The sequence below is a fragment of the Phyllopteryx taeniolatus genome, chromosome 6 (assembly GCF_024500385.1).
Source record: "Phyllopteryx taeniolatus isolate TA_2022b chromosome 6, UOR_Ptae_1.2, whole genome shotgun sequence".
NCBI lineage: Eukaryota > Metazoa > Chordata > Actinopteri > Syngnathiformes > Syngnathidae > Phyllopteryx > Phyllopteryx taeniolatus.
Window position 1 is genome coordinate 32,538,213 of NC_084507.1, and position 18,348 is coordinate 32,556,560.

The 18,348-nt window shown below is 47.3% G+C and overlaps 1 protein-coding gene across 5 annotated transcripts in view; it reads right to left on the reverse strand.

Moving 5' to 3' along the window:
* The window catches only part of LOC133479077 (neuronal PAS domain-containing protein 3), a 120,701-nt gene that overhangs the window by 53,275 nt on the left and 49,078 nt on the right, over positions 1–18,348 (reverse strand). For all 5 annotated transcript variants that reach the window (XM_061775560.1, XM_061775556.1, XM_061775559.1 and 2 more), the window contains one exon: positions 13,861–14,105. In XM_061775560.1, the coding sequence (XP_061631544.1) occupies positions 13,861–14,017 (157 nt within the window). In that variant the 5' untranslated portion in view covers positions 14,018–14,105. The remainder of the gene's footprint in view (positions 1–13,860; positions 14,106–18,348) is intronic.

The following is an 18,348-nucleotide window of genomic DNA, read 5'->3' on the forward strand; positions in this document are numbered from 1 at the left end:
TCTCACTCGGCTCCCGCTTTCAATGCGCATTTGCTGGCGAAGGGGAGGTCACGCAAGGTCATTCAGGCGTCACTTGATTAGATGAAGTGTGCCTACCAACAAAAACATTTCGCACGTGCAAAACAACAAGCCGCGGTACAGAGAACGCCTGTCGAAGTGGGTGTGGAGCCCTGTAGAATTGCGCTGGAAACCAGCTGACGATTTCGTCAAAGAAAAAGTTTTTGCATTTCTGTTGTTGACCAATACTGGCCACTCGTGCTCGACAAGTATCTGCACCGGTCGCACGATGGACACTGTTCCACATTATCGCGCTCCAAGTCACTTTGAACGGCTTCAATTTCTTGAAGTCTCTGCGCCATTTGCACAATGGTCACTATTGCCCTATTAGTCGTTTCAAAGTGTTCTGAATTGCTGCAGGACTCTGCATCATTTGCACAATTGTCACAAAGAAAAAAAAAAGTATCGGCATTAACGGCCGTCTGTTGTCGTACGAGAGCGGCTCCGCTCCAAAACGAGCAATGACCGTAACACATGACCGTATCCGGAAGAGGAATCAGATTACAGTTACTTCCTCAAACTGAATTGAGAGAAGGACGAGCAAAGGACTCGACGAAGCGGTCCGATCGCATTTTGCCGCTAGCTTTGTCACGACTGCGAGCTGGATGTTTATCATACGATGCACAGTGAAGGTGCAGTAAAGTCGCCACACTATTTGGGCTATTTCCCTTTGTAAAAAATGGATTTGATTGTTGTTACTTTTTTATTTACACCTCAAGAATCGGGTTCTACTGGCGTGTTAAGGCTGGGATGTATTGTGGGTACGTTATTCATACCGAAGCGCACGGTCACAAATCGTCACGGCGGTAAGGACTGACTCGCTGAAGGACTTCCAATACTTAGCTCCGATAATATTTACAAGGAAAAGTGAACGCTTTCGAGGCGGTGCGGAGTCCGGACCGCCGGTGAGCCGGTTTCACGCGGCGCTAACCTCGACGCAAGTCAGCGCTTCTCCCCCCCCAGTCGATCACCCGTAGCTTTGCTCGTTAAACACTTGACACCGGGAATAAAAATGTCGCGTTCCTCGCTCTTCGCATTCAAATTGCGATGTGTGCGCAAGTGTGTTGTCGGAAAAGCTCCCGACAACTTTACAATGCAAACAAAACGTGTGATGGGCGCTTATTTGCCACGCACGCACACACAGTGAGGGTTGAGCGAGGCAGGAAGCTATTGGCATGGGGGAACAGAGGGTGCAGACGAGTAATTAGGAACCAGCCTACTGTAACACACACACACACACACACACACACACACAGTGTAATTAGGCAGCGCCGTGACGGCTCAGCGGTGACGCGAACAAGTCTTGAATACCCGCACGGGGATCAGTGGAACACCAGAATAGCGTCATTCTAACACAAGCTGGTGTGTGAGAAGCGAGCGAGTGTCGTCGCTGAAGGAGCGCACTTGTAGTTCGTCCGTGGGAATTTGATCCGTGTCGCTTTCTTCTTCTTCTTCGTGTTCTTCATCTCCTCCTTTTTGGCGTCCTTCTCGTGCGGAACCAAAGCCGGATCAGCTCTCGTTTCAAAACGGACGTCGCGATGTCGGCGGAAGACGACGACAGGGAGCGGCGCGCCGGTGCGGCGACGGCGCCGTCCGCGGGTCGGAGGAGGAGCTGACGCAAAATCTGTACAATTTTCAGGGAAATGTAGGACTTTCTAGTACAAGGATAGTTTTCTTGTTGGGATAAAACTGCAACTTTCTTTTTGAGAAGGAGAGGACGCAAGTTTTTCTCAAAACTTTTCGAGAATATTTGGCTTCCCTTCCCAACTGGCGGCCAAATCGGCAAAATCGTCAGCCCGTCCTTGGGCGACTTCAGCGGAATTTGAGTTACTCCTCGCCACCTCGGAGGCCACCTCGGAACCTCGCCCGGGGCCTCGCCCGGGACTCTTTGCCGCCGCCCCTCGTGGTTAGCATGTCCGCTTCATAGGTTGGAGGTTGCGGGTTCGATTCCAGCGTTCGGGCGTTAGCTGGGTAACCCGGAGAAAAAAACGGGTTCTCCCACGTTCCAAAAATGTGTTAGCACTTTCGCTACATTGAAGAGCAAGAACTGTGATTGTGAGCGCGTTTGTCAATACGTTGGCCGGCGACCGATCGGGGGCGTGCCAAAACACCGGTGACCCTTATGGGAGCCCTTTTTTTCGGGAGAATGCGCTTTTCACACGGGCACGCGCGCACACCTGTTGACACGTGACGTGATCAACGAGCAGAACGTTTCCTGGCTTGACAATCGAAGTTTTATCTCAAAGCGCCAAATTGAAAAAAACAACAACAACAACAATAATAACTCCCGCTGCGTCTGCGTGTGTGTGCATGACATACGCGCACATGTGTGTGTGTGCGATAAGCTATCTGGTACAACTATGATGAATGACGCTCATCCCGGGCCTCTTATGGGAAAACGTGCGCACACACACACAACCGATGCGAGTCGATAACGGCGCAATAAAAGCTCGTCCGCACTGAAAACTGCACGATACAATTCATTGCGTTTGTTGGTGAAGGCGAAAAAGTTGGAACTTCCCAAAGACACTTTGGACGGCCTCGTAATGACTTTGTCTCCTCTCCAAAAGGAAGGCGTGCTTATTGATGTGAGACGCTGTAAATGATGCAATAATGTGACAAGAGTGACAAATGAAGCTTCTTTGGTCTTTCAGAATTTATTAAGCGAGTCTTTGGTTCTCCGGAGGGACAATCGGTTCGCTGTTTTTAACCAATGAATCTTTTCAAGAGCATCAAAGTTGTTGTTTTTTTCGGCGAAAATGGGACTTTCGTGACATCCAACCCCCCCCCCCCGTGACCGACGGGCGTCAAGGCGCAGACGTCCACTACTTCCGCTCGTCTTCATTGTCGGTGACATCGCAGCCGCCTTTTGATTGGCCGTCAGATGAGGAATAATTGCGATATCTATATAATGGGGATTACAATCTGGATCCAAATCATCATCCGTTTTAGCTTGAAATAAGAATCATTTTGGCCATAATTGCGCAGCCCTGCACTGTCAACACAACCTGTCGGGACATTCGCACGCCGTCGGCTTCCGTCTCGGCAAATCGGGAGGAAGAAAACACGGAAGCTGCGATGGAGGCGGATCGGCGGAGGACGGCGCGAAGGAGGAGGAGCGTTATGAGCAAATGGGCCGTCCGCTAAGCGCCTCTTCAAATGGCGTCGTAACTTCACAGGCCGGCGAACGCGCGCCCCACGCCGCAAACTCGCCCTCTCCCTCTCCCTCTCCGCCGCTTGATCTCCTCTCATTCATTCATCTTCGCGTCCTCCGACGCTCCCGCTCGCTCCTACAAACACAATAAATGCATGCGCGCGTTTGCGACGAGGCTTTAAAGCAGCCGTGCTCACCGAAGGTCGTCATGAAGGTCAGGAGTGAGGTTTTGCTTCACTGTCACTAAGCATCAAATGTAATGACATCACTAAGGATGATGATGGCGAGGGCGGACGTTTGAATCTTGTTTACGGTGCTGAGTCACTTGTGCGAGCACGAGGTGACCTTGAAGCGCACAGAAGGGCAAATGTTCCAAAGTCCCGCCCACCAAATGTTGTCTGCATTCATTTAGAAAGAACTTCATTTCTTTTTTTTTTTTTTACAACCCAAAATGGTGATTTTTATGTGACCAAATCATTTGTATGTTTATTTATTGCAAATCATTAAATAAATATCAGTCAAATAAACAATTTCACAACGACACAATTTAGCCATTTCTTCCTGACATGAGTTATTTGAACATTATCTACTTTTTATTTATTACTATTTTTATTTTCCAGTCATTTTTATTATTAAATGAAAGGTTGATTAATTGTTTATAATAACATAAAATGGGAAAACAAATCCAAATAATTATAAGAAATCATAAATCAACTCATAAAGGCAATCATTTTACATCCAAATGTAACACTTTTGATTTTATTGAAGCATGGTTAATTCATTAGACTTATATATTTTACATTGAAAATACAACATGAAACTTATTTTAGTATTTCAACAAACTCCGTTTTGCCCAGGAATCAATTATTTTAAACGACTTATTAATGTATCAATTCTGTTTATTTTGGTATTTATTTATTTATTTATTTATTTATTTGTCTTACTAAATAGTAGGTTGATTGAATAACTGTAAAAAATAAAATAAAATAATAAACAATAGAAATAATAATAATATAAGAAACAACTTCCCATGTCCACGTAGATTATTTTTGAAACGTGGTTGCAATTCCACAATCAAATGTTGGCTCCTGAACGTCAACCACGCAGCCCGTTCGCTGGCTTCCGGTGGATTCTTTTCCAAAAGGAATTGCGTTCTGAACCAAAACCAATATCCATCCATTTTCTTGACCAGCCACTGGCACTCACATTGGCACCTACGGGCAATTTGGAGTCTTCAGTCAACCTAGCACGCATGTCTTTGGGATGTGGGAGGAAAGCGGAGTGCCTGGAGAAAAGCAATATACGCCACTTTAGCATGAAAAGCATTTCATCATAAATGAGAATATTTCATTTGTTTTGTTACATTAGCCATTTTTTCCTATGACGGTGGCCGCCATTGTTTTTTGGGCGGCAGCGCATTGTGGGTGGTGACGTGAAACGGGGACGCGCGCGACGCCCGGAGCTTTTAGCGGCCCCCCCGGCAGCGACGACCGCCGCTCGAGCCGGCGTGTGGTCTGGGAAATGAGGAGAGTGAGGAAGGCGCAAGAAAGGAGGAGGAGGAAGATGGCGGCTGTGAAGAAACCCCTGTTGCTCCTTTCCAGCGGCGGATTCGTCGCTGACCGGCGTCTTATTGCTTATTTGTCACACGCGGCCGTTTACGGCTCCTCGTGAAGCAAGAATAAAAAGAAAGTCGCGGATCTTCCGACCGCATCCTCAACTTTCTCTCTTCGGGAACGCTACGAATGCTTGCCTCCCTTTTTGTGGCATTTTATGGCGCTCTTTTTCGCTGACGATAAAAGTGGCTAGCTTAGCTCCGCAGAGAGCAACGACGAACCAATTTTACGACAGCCGTTCTACGTCATCATTCCCAGAATGCTTTGCGCGCGCTAAAACATGGCGGCGACAGTGTATCAAATGATGGTCTCAGCAAAATCGTTTTTTTTAACTTCTCGGAATAAATGATCAATGCACACCGCTGCATTTCAGTCGGCGAGGTCAGTGGCGGTCAAATGAAATGCATCAATGCGCCATTTCAATTGCAACGTGGTTTCAAATACACAGCGTGAAATTCTCGGTTTGATGTTTAGCGTGAGCGTAAACTTGAGGCGGGAGAGGCATCAAACTGCTTGAAAACTGAAGAATTATTCCCGAGCAATCGTGAAAAGTGCAGCAATCCGTGTTGGAAGCGTGTAGATTAGCTTGTGCATTAGCGTGCCCTCTCGTCGAGACAAAGCGGCCGCGCGTGGGACTTAATTGGCCCGAACGTCTTTCACAAACAACGGCGGCCAATCTTCTGCCATTACGCCACTTGGCGGAGTGACGACGCCCCCGCGGGGCTTTTGTGTACGCCGACAAAATAAAGGTGCGTGCGGGCTTGCTGTCATTGTTTCCATGGCGATTATGTTCCTCTTGTGGTTGCGACAAGACGAAAAAAGAAGACGCGCGGTCGCCGCCCAAAGCAATTTCCTGGCGTAAATGTAGTTATGCGAAAGCCTGCGGGCTTCATCAGCGTTCATTAATGACTTTTAGAATTACGACGCGTTCTCGCTCGCTGCGCCAGACGCGAGAATCAAAACATCTCAAATCGCTCACTGCTCGCTTCGCGAGCGGCTTGTCAACATCCTGACGTTCAAACAGAAAACCTGAAACCTGGTTGTGACCAATCGGTACGCTTCCTGGTAGATCCGGGGGGGGGGACTACATTTGGGACCGCCCGCTCTCCCTCGGAGCAGTAATAAAAAGCTGCGGATGAGGGCAAAGGCGAGTCGGGGTTAGCGTTCGGAATCTGCGGCGGGAGGCCGATTTGATACAGTTCGGGTCGAGATATGCGGGTTGCCGTTCCATACAAAGAAATATCGAAGGGCAGATCGGTTCGACACGCCAGCGACGTTACGCCAGCGACGCTACGCCAGCGACGCTACGCAGCCGTAACTGAGGGGCTGTTGTCATTTTTCTCTTCGTTCTCGTCATCCCTCGCTCGCTCGCTCGCTCTGCCATCGTTTAGTCTGCATGAGACACAGCTTGACTTTGTGGAAAGCTCCTGTCTCCTGTCCTGTGCCAGCCAATCGCAGGGCACGTACAAACAAACAGTCGCACTCACAATCACACCTACGGGCAATTTAGAGTCTCCAATTAACGCATGTCTTTGGGACGTGGGAGGAAAGCCACGCAGGCACGGGGAGAACATGCAAACTCCACACAGGCGGGGCCGGGGATTGAACCCGGGTCCTCAGAACTGTGAGGCAGACGCTCTAACCGCTCAATCAGCATAGGCAAAATGATAACACAAACACACGACTCCAGACACCATACCGTCACACAATTCCTACTCGCTCCATTGGCAGATTCTTCCGCGTAAAACACGACAACATTTTGTCCCTAAAATACTGTCAGTGCAAAAAATCTGCAATGGAACTCGTATGGATTCACTGAATACAATTCTTCACATATGATCTTCTATCATCTTCTCTTGCTGAACATTCAAAACGCTCTTTAAATAAGTACAGGAAGAAGAAATAATTTGGTAAGAGTTGAGTTTTTGCAGCGTATATTTGTTCATCTCGCTATGTCAGCGACCCATCGTGACAAGCAGAACAAGAAAACGCACTTGCACCAATCTAAATACACACTTTCACACTTGTGCAAACACACAAACACCACTACATATAAACACATGCACACGCACACACATTCACAAACTGACACCCGAACACACACACGCAGACATCCAAACACACGCGTGCGTGTGCGTGTCGTTTTGGTGTCTGCTGCTCTGCGCGTGCATAATGCGAATTTGCGGGTGTCGCACACACGCACGGCACGTCACGTCACGTCAAAAACACCCGCACTTCGGGCTGCGCGATTATGCCCAAAATAATATCAATCACGATGATTTTGATCAATATTGTAATCATGATTTTTCCTCATGTTAGGGGAAAAAAAGATGTATTTTTATTGAAAACAATATGGAACAGCTTTCAGTTCAAAACGAATCTTGAAATAAGAATAAATGATCGATAATAATAAAATGCGACTTTAGTCGGGGCTCCAAAGTGCAATCGCTGTTGCAAGTGAAATCAAAGTTTCCGATTTGACGACATTGGACATCGGGGCCCTTTTTGACTTTGATTTGGAAGTTGGCCCCCGGCGCATAATGAAGCCTTAACCGTACGTTCGCCCCCCGGTGGCTGGCTGACCAGATTGCGGGCGCTGCTGCAAATGAAGCATTTGAAATGTCAAAAATCACCGACGATCAGAATCAGAATCAGAATCAGAATCCTCTTTATTTGCCAAGTGTGTCCAAAACACACTCATTTCATCCTGGCCGCCAAAATGGCCATCACAAGGAATATTCAATTCATTGTGCTGGCGCCCGAGCCACATTCCTCCACACTGCAATTGTGTAAAACACACTCGAGGAGAACATTTGTGGGGTTTCCCACTGGGTGGCGGGAAATGAATTTCACCATCAATCGCGGGATCAGAAGTGGAAAACATAACGCGAGTCAAACCACCATGCACTTCTATTTTATTTGGAATCTAATCCATAATGCAACTTTTGTTCATACATTTATGTGGAAGAAAACAGCAACAGGAAAAAAAAACGTGAGGGCGGGGGTCCGTAAAATTTCGGCTGTGGGATGAGGCGCAACTCGGAAGCGGGAGGGAGCCTGTAATACACACGCGCGCACACACAAACACGCACGGGATGCTGCAAAGGTCAGGCTTGTTTGTGTGGCGCAGCAGATGTGGAGAGTGTGGGACAGCAAGTCAAAAGCTGCAACACTCAACTGCAGAAGAGCAACTGATGGGTCAATTAACGCAAAGGGCAGGCAGGCGTGGGGGGGCGGGGGGGAGATATGGAGTTTGTGCTCACATTGCTCAGTGAAGACAATTCCAAAAGTCTACAGTACGTTTCTACTTCACAAAGTTTGGGAACAGTGCAGCAGGAGTACGAGGAGTCCTGGTGGTAGAAGCGGGACACGTAGCTGCAGTCGTAGTAATAGTCACGTAGTCGTCGTGGTAATGGTAGTAGGAGTAGTCGCGGCGGTCGGCGTGCGCAAGAGGGACGGAGGGGACCGCACCCGTCAGCTTGAATCTTGTCTACAAATTGGATCAAATGGCTTTAAAATCATATATTCATATAAAATAACCTCAACTTGGTACCCTCTTTACTCAGAGGTCGAGCATATCGGACTGACTGTTTATACTTTAGTTTTGGCAAATCAAATCACAGTCGATGCTGCTTGGAGTCAAATCAAGACAAACGATTCTCAAAATCTCGCAATTGCGCTTGTAAAGTTGCCACTGACGCAGACATCAAGGCATCCGTTTGGAATATTTCTGACATTTATCCTTGGTCAAACATCAAACGAGAGCCCACGGGTTGCAGTACTCTCAAACGCCAGTGGGTGGCGCCTTGCGTGCACTTTGGAATATTAAGTCGATCGGTCGTCGCCGCATTTGCATTCCATCGTCGATCGGTCGCTTTTGGGCTGTTGTGAGTTTAAACGACGAAAGGACGCTTCGATGACTGTGAACCAGGATTTCGAGGGGACCCGCTAATTACGTTAGGGTCCACTCGGCGTCTTCTTGTGGGAGTCTCACAGCAAACCGTGGGGTGTCACCTCAGTCTGCGGGGAGCATGTCCGCTACAATATAATACAAAGTACATCAAATAGAGGATTGTACGTGCAAACAAGTCCCTTGGTCGATATTTAAAGTCAGCGTCGTCGCAAGTAGTTTCGACGTTAAACATCGAAATGGTGACGTGAGCAGCTTTGAAGGCATTTTTTTTCGGCCCCCGACAAACGTTTTAGGACCAGTCTCTTGCCTCAAGTCACTGGGAAGCAAACTCCTTTCAAGGACAAAGTCGAGGTCTTCGGCATTGGGAGGATCCAAACAATCCCCTTCGACGGAGCCTCGAGTGGTTCATCTCTGCCGATGAGAGTTGAAAACGGCGATGGCGCAGAATTATTCAGTCAAAGGTAAAAAGTTTGTGCTTTGTTCTGACTTTGCAGTGACGCTGCCCGTTCGTGTGTTTGGGGTTTTTTTGCCAGTGGCTGCCGTGGATGGGCGGAGCCTCCCGAGCACAGTTGCGCCACGTGACAATCGGCTTCTTGCTTCTTGTTCTAGCGGTATCTGCCGCCGCTTCTAAATCGTCCGTTTGTGTTATTCTCCCGTTTGTTCACCTGTCTACATTTTTGGTTTTACAATTGATTATGCTCACTGTTCAGTGCTCTTTTGGTTGAATAAAGGTCTGGTTTTATCGGCAGTCCTCGGTTGTCAGCTTTGGGGCCCTGCTGTTATGAATACGGATCGTTCTCGAGGCCATTGTACATATTACCTGAATTGTCTGTTCGTGAAGTGAGATGACAGTTTCATTGCGGCCGGTGATGTTTGTGACCAGCATGTGACGCAGTAAGACAAAATGAGAGAAAAGCCTAGCATGCGCGTCTATGCGAGCGGCATCTCCAGGCAAGTCTCGTCTGATGCAGTTCAGGTTTGTTTTGACCTTTTTACATACATTTTTAACGTGACTGGCTAGCTTTAAAATGCTACATTATTAACCAGAATAATACACAAGTACTTTGTTTCATTCACATGTTTGATGAAGTGACTGTTGATATGCACCTGAAATGCACCAGTGGGAATTCGTTTTCAATTGCGAAGCAGATGGAAACGGATTTCTTTACATTTAATGTTAAATGAGACTCCTCTAGCCAGCTGTTGAGTTGAAATCAGGCTTGTGTTCGTTCTTGTTCAGCCAGACTCGGTGTTTTAGCAGAGACATGGATGACCGTATCATCAGCATACAGTTGGCAGTTTACAGCCTGACAGCAATTCGGGAGGTCTATGTAGATTGAGAACAATATTGGACCGAAAAGGGATCCCTGTGGCACTCCCAGGTCTTTAGGACAGTGGTTGGACTGAACCCCATTTACCTTCACACACTGTTGTTTTCCTTCCAATGGTGGCAGCGGTGGTTGAGGTGATACTAGTGGCGGTAATGTCGTAGAAGTAGTGGTGTCATCTGATTCTGATTCTGACAAGTAGTATTCGTGGTAAAGTAGTTGTATTAGTAGAAGTAGTGGCAGTACAAGCAGTAGTAGTATTAGTGGTAATGGTAGAAATAGAAATAGAAGCTAGGCTAACTGTTAGCTTTGGAGTCGTTTTCCTTGCTGCTGTTGTGCTGAATGACCTGATGATTTGACACATGAAGCCGAATACAAATATTGTGTACAGCATCCAGATGTGGTGTTTCACAACAACACTTCATTATGTTTATCATTTCATATTTCCTGTGGATGAAATAGCGAAGATTGTTCATCTCCGTCAGCAAAACCCATGCGAAGGACATACGTAGCGCGCGCCAAGTACTTTCAAATGATCGGGGCCAGCTGAACTCCTCCCAATCCCACCCATTCACTCGTTTTTATGGCTTCCTAAAAATAAAAGTTTGCAGTTTCCCGTCGCAGCACGTCGGCAGATGTGCAGCGCGCGATCGCTCGGCGTGCGGGCGTGAGTCGCAAATGTCGTTTTTTTGTCGTTCCGGCCGGGTTCCGCCGCGTCTACAAACGCTCAACACGAGCAGTTGAACTCCGTTCTGCCCGGCTCGAGCAAGCTTCCCGACTGGCTATCGTCGTTTCACGCCACGGTCACGGAGGACTCGTTGAGTTGTCGGCAAATATTCAACGAGCTGAACATTTACGGTTTCCCAGCAGATTTGGGAGTCATCGGGACCTTGAACACACCTCACGATAATTGCTCAGGATCAACTTTTGGAACACCCTGTAATCAGGCCTTTGTTGGTTTTCATCAGAAAAGAGGGAAAATGCTCAAATTAGGTCCGATTGACTACGTTTTGAACTTAGCATTTCCTTCTTGTTCTTCCTTGTTCAAAACTCTTTATACTGCCCCCAAGAGGCCTGGAGCGGAACATGTTGAACGTCTAACGATGCGCTACTAAGTTAGCATTTACGTCTCGTCCTTCCTTGGCAAATACACAATTTCTGTTGCCCCCTGCAGGTGTGGAGTGGAACAGGTGGTACGTCTGAGTAAGTTCATCCAACTTTTTTTGCGTCCACAGGAAAGATGGCAATCAAAGCGGTCGTGAGAAAAATTGTCACAAAACCATGACGTATCTACACACACACAAGTACACGCACACGCACACACACACACACAGACACACACAGGTGTTTGGGTTAGTTTCATTAGTTTCATTAAAATGCATGCGGCTCTTCAAAGTGCTGACAACAATGACACCATCTGCTGCGGCGAGGCAACCGTATGCGCCGTCTTCCTTTGGAGATGCCGGTATGCGCGCAGACGTCAACGCGCACACGCACGCACGCACACGCACACACACACACACACACACAGGCTGCTGCGGTTGTTGATTTCAAAGGTAAAGTCCACTTGTAACTTCACAAGTGTTCACTACTTCAGCACAAATTCAAAGCTAATGTGGCTTGACAGGACAACAAGAATTGTTAGCACACCAGCTAACAGCCCGTTCGGCCGTCTGTCTGTCCGTCTCGTGCAAGAGGTGTGGGACGGATTTCAGAACGAGGTACTTGCTTGGCGACAACTGAAGCTAATCCGTTCCACATGTACATGTTTTTTTTTAATCAAGAAAATAACACTGCATAGGATAAAAACATTAATAAAAGAGAAGATCAAGCAATAAACTGTTTTGATCAAGTGTAATTAGTGTACATACTGTCATTTTTGTTGTTAGCTGTGTGTCTTTAAAAGGGGCCCCCTTAAATGTTTCACTCTTTGTTATATTTCAGCCATTTGCTCAAATCATTTAGGTTCATTTTTGTCTTTATTAATGTACACACAGCAGCCCATATTGACAGAAAAAAAGGAATTGTTGAAATTTTGGCTGATTTATTAAAAAAGTGAAATATCACACAGCCAGAAGTATTCCGACCCTTTGCTGTGACACGCACATATTTGTCCATTTCTTCTGCTCATCCTTGAGATGGTTCTCCACCTTCATTGGCGTCCAGCTGTGTTTGATGATCCTGATTGGACCTAATGAGGAAAGCCACACCCCTTGTCTAGAGAAGACCTTACAGCTCACCGTGCATGTCAGAGCAAATGAGAATCATGAGGTCAAAGGAACTGCCAGAAGAGCTTAGAGACAAAATCGTGGCAAGGCACAGATCTGGCCAAGGTTACAAAAAAAAATTCTGCTGCACTTCAGGTTCCTAAGAGCACAGTGGCCTCCATAATCCTCCATAATGGAAGACGTTTGGGACGACCGGAACCCTTCCGAGAGCTGGCCGTCCGGCCGAACTGAGCAATCGGGGGGAGAAGAGCCTTGGTGAGAGAGGTCAAGAAGACCCCAAAGATCACTGCGGCTGAGCTCCAGAGATGCAGTCGGGAGATGGGAGAAAGTTCTAGAAAGTCAAGCATCACTGCAGCCCTCCACCGGTCGGGGCTTTGTGGCAGAGTGGCCCGACGGAAGGAAGCCTCTCCTCAGTGCGAGACACACGAAAGCCCGCATGGAGTTTGCTAAAAAAATACCTGAAGGACTCCAAGAAGGCGAGAAATAAGAGTCTCTGCTCTGATGACACCAAGATCGAACTTTTTGGCCTCAATTCTAAGCGGCATGTGTGGAGAAAAGCAGGCACTGCTCATCACCCGTCCAGTCCAGTCCCAACAGTGAAGCACGGTGGTGGCGGCATCATGCCGTGGGGGAGTTTTTCAGCCGACCGGTTGCAATCGAAGGAGAGATGAATGCGGCCAAGTACGGGGATATCCTGGACCAAAACCTTCTCCGCAGTGCTCAGGACCTCAGACTGGGCCCAAGGTTCACCTTCCAACAAGACAATGACTCTAAGCACACAGCTAAAATAAGCCCTGAAAATGGCTGCCCACCAACATTCACCATCCAACCTGACAGAACTGGAGAGGATCTGCAAGGAGGAACGGCAGAGGATCCCCAAAACTTGTTGCCTCATTCCCAAAAAGACTCGTGGCCGTATGAGCTCGAAAGGGGCTTCCACTAAATACTCGCCAAAGGCTCTGAAGAATATTCACGGCGGTGTGATATTATTTCAGTTTTTCTTTTTGCAAAAATGTTTTTCTCTCTCAATATGAGGTGCTGCGTGTACATTAATGAGGAATGATTTGAGCAAATGGCTGCAATAAAACAAAGAGTGAAACATTGAAGGGGGTCTGAATACTTTCCGTAGCCACTGTAGTCTTTATCCTTTATCTGCGAAGAACGACTAATATTACTGCGGCTTACTAAGGCGTTGCGACCATCTCGATGTACGTATATCTGTATGTCTGAACTATACTGCCCCCGGATGGCCAAGGCAAGGCACACACACAAGAAGGAGCAGCACAATGTCCAATGAGTTAAAGCAAAAGCGGTTAAATTCTTTACATTCTATTTAGTTATGTAATTGCTGTCGATTTACAGTACAATATTAGAGAATATTTTTTCTTATTTGTTGTATTTTGTATTTTGGTGGGGGCTGGACGAGATTTACGGTATTTCAATGGGGAACGATGAGTTGAGTGTTCCGTGTTGAACAAATTCAACTTGGACCTCAAGGCACCACTGTGCAATATTTATGCGACGTCGTGTACACGCACGCACGCACGCACGCACACGCTGGTTGTACCTTTGACGGACGTGTTGGGGGGCGGTCCCTCCATGCGCAGGTTCCAGGGGGGGTCCCCCTGATTGGCAAAGTCCCTCATCTTCAGGTAGCTGATGGTCAGGCGTATGATGGACGCTTTGTCCAGCTGACTGGTGATGGCGCCCGGCAGCGGAAGCATCTTGGCCAGCTCGTAGAACTCAAAGTTCTCTTTCCCGCGCCGCGACCTCGCCGCGTCCCGAGACTTCTCCTTGCGGAGCGCCTGCAGCCTGCAAACGCAAAGGATCACCTGTGAAATTTTCAAGCAAGCGAACTCAACTGGAACAACGGCCCTTGCTAACTGAATGCTAACATATCATGGAAAATCCCTTTCACATGCTAACCGTTAGCATGGATAGTCTGTGCTTAAAAAGTAAAACATTTGAAAATACGTTTGAATGGGCTTGCATCGCTACAAGCTTCATTCTAATGTTGAATTCGATTTCTTGTTTTAAAAGTCATACTTTTTATTTGGATTTAAGTCGGTGATTATTTCCCGTACCACTAGAGGGAGCCCGCGTACCACACTTTGAGGATCACTACGCCAAAAAAAGGCTCGGCTCGGCACCGCAAACGGCAAATAACAACAAAAGGTCCAAAAGTACCTTTTGAGATCTCAAAAGGGTTCGTGAGGACAAAAACAGTTCAGAAGCCAACTTGGCCGCCGTTAACGACGTCATTCGCTGTCGCGTGATTACGACGTTCCACAACGACGTCAGCTGGCGGAGCTCCCGGGAGAAGATTTCGACAAATTCATCATTTATAATGTAACATTCAATTGTTTTAGCATCAGTATGCTGAACAAAATCAGTGCAAAAAAACCAATTCCGAAATGACCCAAAATTGCAAAATCATTTATCTTCGTCATCCTCATCCTCATCATCTGGACGCTAGCTAACGCGTCACGTTTAGCGGCTGCTAGCAAAACTTGATTTACCGTCCTGTTTGTCGCACAAACTTGACTGACGACAAGCATGCGTGTGTGCGTCTGAACGCGTGCACATCTGTGTATGTGTGTGTGTCTATCTGTGGACGTGTATTTCACTGTCAGTGAGTTTCTGTCTGTTTGTGCACCTGCGTGTGTGTGTGTGTGTGTGTGTGCATTAAAAACATGAGCTGAAAGTGCGTCGTAAAGTTGGGCCTGGTGACTTGATGGCAATTTAAAGAGCTTGACACACGGCGTGTGCGTGCGCACGTGCGTCGTAAAGTTCAGCGAGGCGCGCCGCACTTGTCAGCGACGGAAGTAAGATGTGTGTTTTGGCGCGTGTACGCAGGCACAGAGCGTGCCGCGAAGGTCGGCCGCCGGGATCGAGGTTTAAATTCCAGGTCAAGTGGAGGTCAAACGAATCGCGCGTCATGTGACAGGCGGGCCGGTCGCCGGGCAGATTTACCGAGCGGGATGCGCCACGCCCCTCACGCCGTCAGGCTGAATGTCACGTTCAAAGGTATGGGAAGTTTGGCGCCGTGTTCAAGGACACCTCCTCGGTCAACATCTCTAATTTACTGAGACTCTCCCTCGGTCCCTGAACGCAACTTCGACTAGAATATGTTCATTGTGTCGCGTTCAAGTGCCATCGAAGAAACTTCACATGCTCCTCTTTTTCTGGACTCCTCGAGTTAATTGCTTCATTTTTATGAATGAAAAAGGTCTCAGCATCAATCATGTCTTTTTACAACTTTCCCTCAGTACCTGAACGCAACTCCACGACTTTCTGCTATAGTTGCACGCGCAATGTGTTGTGTTCAAGAGCCATCAAACGTTACACTAACCCTCCAGTTAATTCGCTATTGATGAATAATGATGATCCTCCGTGTTGAGTTTGATCCGAGAACGTGTTCATTGTGTTGTGTTCAAGGGCTGTCAAACGTTAAGCTCTCCCTGCTCCTCTTGTCAACGGCGCCAGTTAATGAGGTCATATTTAGAAATGGAGGCTTCTTTACGTTTTAGCATCAATATCGTGTCTTTCTACAGCTCTTCATAACTAACACTTTTATGCAATCCCTGAACGCAACTGCACTACTTCCAGATACGTTTTGGGAATAACAAAAGAAAAACAACTCAATTTTACCGAGTGTAGTGTCAGATAATGTGTTCATGTGTTGCGTTCAAGGGCCATTAGTCAAATGTTCAGCTTGACATGAGTACTTCAGTTAATTAGTTAATATTCATGATTCTCAGGATTATACATCTCTAATTTACGAGACATTCACAAAGTCCCTGAATACAACTCCACGATGTGCAGATAAAACCACTTTTTTCCTTTTTATTAATGAAAGAAAATGTTGATTGCGTTGTGTTTAATTTCCGACACTTTCATGCAGTCCACGAACGCACCTTGACTTTCCATCTGTTACTACTTCTTAAAATGAAACCACTTTGTTTTATCCGAGACCACATGAAAATGTCAATTAATTAAAAAGTTGATGATGATGATGTGTTTGAAGAGGAAGGCGAGTCGTATGCCAACACGCTTCAGGTTTTCACGTTTTTGTGCTGCCGGCCAAAAGACAAAACATCCAAAATCCTGAACGTTCCAGTAAAAACGTGTTGAGTGACTTGCGTGACGAGATAAGACGAAGAGGTGACACTGAGGTGGACCGCCGCCGCCCCGGGCGCCGTCTGGAGGAGCTGATCTGCTTAGAGACCCACAATGCACTTGGAGTGGGAGTGGGGGGGCACGAGGGAGGTCGCGGAGGCCGAAGGCGCTTCAGTTGGTCGTTAACTGTCCGGCTTAATTAATTAAATATGCAATCATTGATTTGAGGAGCAGTGTGCGTTTCCGTCTGCACTGTTGCCGTGACAGCGCAATTCGCGAGGGATCCGGAACGTGAAAAGCGAAAATTCTCCCCAAAAAAAAAATGGACACTCATTACAATTGCCATGAAAAAAAAAAAAAAGATCTGCTTTTGTTCCCCTCGAAAAATAAAAACTGCAAATCAGCGTGGCTTTCCACCAATAACGGGGGAAAGATGACTACCCCCGAAATCCCCGAATGCCGAAGGATAGCGAGCGGGCACCACCGCAAACACTGAAAAGCCTTGAATAATTCAGGCTCATTATAATCATGTCGTCTTTTAAATAAGTGTAGGATCAGCTTTCCAAAAATGCAAAGAAGCAGCGGATCATCCTTCGCTACATCGCAGTTACTCACCGGCCCTTCTCGGACGCGGCCGACACGAATTGTCGGAATTACGATCCGACGGCAAACACTCACGAGGTCTACTTTGCAGAAACACTAAAGTTACTGAGCAATTTCTACTCCTACATTTGCTAAGTCAGCAAGCTGCCCAAAAATGGACATTGCCCCGAAAGGAAATTCTTTTATTGCATAAATACGGTCAAAAGTGAGGGTTATTATATCCTATTGTTATGATTGTTATGATTCTATTATGTGTTTGTGAGGAGAGGGCGTACCTAATAAAGCGGTCGCGAGGAGATCAAGACGACAGCTGCGGCGAAACTTACAAAGAAAAAAAGAAAATGGTTGCTTTGACTTTTCCCAGGAGAGGAAAGTTTATAATTAGTGCGCGTGTGCATGTGAAATAATTCATATACAACGACATCATTCATCTGGCGGCGACGCCGAGCGGCAATTAGCGATGAGCGGGCGCTAATCCGACCGTTCGTCAACAACAGAGGCAGCGCGCCCGCGACGGATGTCGGCTCGGAAGGAGTCGCCAGCCGGACTTTGGGATTCAAGGTGAAGGTTTCGAGCTACGCTTTTAAGCATTGCGTGAACACCTTCAAATAGACTGCACCACTGCTAGAGTCTGGGTTGGGGGGGGGGGGTCCAAAATTGTTGGGGTTTTTTTAGGTTTTCATAGTAAGATTGCACATTCCTCTCTCTCATCCTTCCTTCTTTTTCCTCCTCAGTTGATTGTTAGGAACGACATTTTTAAATTTGTTATTAGCTGACAAATTAGCAGCACCACCTCATTAACACACAGTGCACAGTTCTTGCGTTTGAGCTGTTCAAAAGCGGCCAGAAACAGACGCAAAGACCTGCTTTGACGCAATATTGCAGAAACGCGCTCGCACACGCACGCACGCACGCAGTGTGGCGTAATCTCACGACGGGCCTTCGAGCTCTACGGCGCTGATTAGTTTGGCAACGGAGTCGGGACAACGCATCTTCGGTCCACAACACGCTGTGCACGCGCACACACCGCAAAGAAGCCAAAACAGACAAGCAGCTTGAAACCGCGAGGAGACGACGACGACGACGACGCCTGCTGGATAACACCTGCGTCCACGAATACGCACGCGCACACAAGTGTGGCCATTGTTGAGCGTGTGAACTCCTCGCACGACGACATTGGCGACTGTCTGAACTCCTCACGGCCAACATCGTCAAGCCGTTCGCATGCTTGCTTCCTTCCTTCCTTCCTTCCTTCCTTCCTATCTTCCTTCCTTCCTTTCCTCCTTCCTTGCTTTCTTCCTTCCTTCCTTCCTTCCTTTCTTCCCTTCCTTCC